General features: G+C 40.1%; 1 protein-coding gene across 1 annotated transcript; it reads left to right on the top strand.

The window, feature by feature from the left end:
* The first annotated feature begins 382 nt into the window (after positions 1–382).
* On the top strand, positions 383–1,060 carry LOC104810208 (60S ribosomal protein L29-1). Its single transcript, XM_010536399.2, has 3 exons — positions 383–469; positions 590–691; positions 814–1,060. Exons 2-3 carry the CDS (start codon positions 590–592, stop codon positions 895–897), a joined length of 186 nt encoding a protein of 61 aa, XP_010534701.1. The 5' UTR covers positions 383–469; the 3' UTR covers positions 898–1,060.
* The last annotated feature ends 206 nt before the right edge of the window (positions 1,061–1,266 follow it).

Below are 1,266 nucleotides of genomic sequence, written 5' to 3'. Positions count from 1 at the left end.
AAAAAATCTAGCGGATTGATACCAATTTACTTTTGGTATGTTTCGATTGGGTTCTTGGATTTTATTTTTTACTGCACGTCATTTCAAATTATTTTCTTAATAGAGCATTGACTTTATAACATGATGATATAATGATTAATGACTACATTATTCGAGTGATGTAGATTTTATGAAATAATCGATTGGGGGAATTTCGGATTATTTGAATCGGTTCATACGGTTCTTGATCCGGTTAGAAGAACCAAGGGTCTGCGTTTCTTTTGCGCTCAGAAAATGGGCCTTGAGAGTATTAGTCGGCCCAAATTCTAAAAAGCCCACCGACTTTATGGGTTGGGTAATTTGGTAATTTAATGGCCAGTATAAAGCACCATAAGCTGGGGCTTTCGGTAGGGTCTCTTAATTTTTTTTTGTGTTGGAGGAGAAACCCTAGAAGTTCAGCCTATCGGAGGATCTCTCTCTCGGATCTCGGGTTCGTTTCATTTTCTCCGGCGATTTCCTTTGGCGATCATATCGTTGAACCCTGTGTTCGTCTTTGATGCTTATTTTCCTGTGTGATTGATGTTTTGCGGCGTTTGGTGGTGATGCATAGATGGCGAAGTCGAAGAATCACACTGCTCACAACCAGTCGCACAAGGCGCATAAGAACGGAATAAAGAAGCCGAGAAGGCACCGTCACACTTCGACCAAAGGAGTAAGTCTTTAACATTTCTTTCCTGAAAAAACCGGATCGTTGCAGTGTTTCTCATCCGATTTCGGGTCTGGAGATTTAGGTTTGGTTATTTGATTTTTTGAAATTGGATGAAAAATCTGTAGATGGACCCGAAGTTCCTAAGGAACCAGAGGTACGCGAGGAAGCACAACAGCAAGAGCGGAGAGAACGCTAGCGGGGAAGAGTAAGGATAATGTGTGGCTTACTTTATGAATTTGGGATTGGAATTCAAAGCATTTTTTTAGATTGAGTTGATGAATTTCTGCTTTTGTTTATTTATGTTTACGCAAGTGGTTGCTGTACTACTATGGACGCCCTAATCTCAGAGATCTTTTTGGTTATCTTACCTTAAATTATTTTATCTTTTTATTTGATTTGCCATGATTCTGCTTCGCCCAATCTCGGTTGAGAAATGGCGTTCCCGATTATGCATGTGATTTCTTGCCATGTGGAATGAAATCATAGATTATAGAGAGGTATCCAATAGTTTTTCTATCAGCCCCGCGTCTCTGGCTTCTCATTCTAACCGTAACTCAGATACCTCTTCGTCTCTTTCC

The sequence above is a fragment of the Tarenaya hassleriana genome, unplaced genomic scaffold, assembly GCF_000463585.1.
Source record: "Tarenaya hassleriana unplaced genomic scaffold, ASM46358v1 Cleome1721, whole genome shotgun sequence".
Classification (NCBI taxonomy): domain Eukaryota; kingdom Viridiplantae; phylum Streptophyta; class Magnoliopsida; order Brassicales; family Cleomaceae; genus Tarenaya; species Tarenaya hassleriana.
Note: the sequence above shows the minus strand (reverse complement) of the source record. Positions and strands in the feature narration are given on the sequence as shown.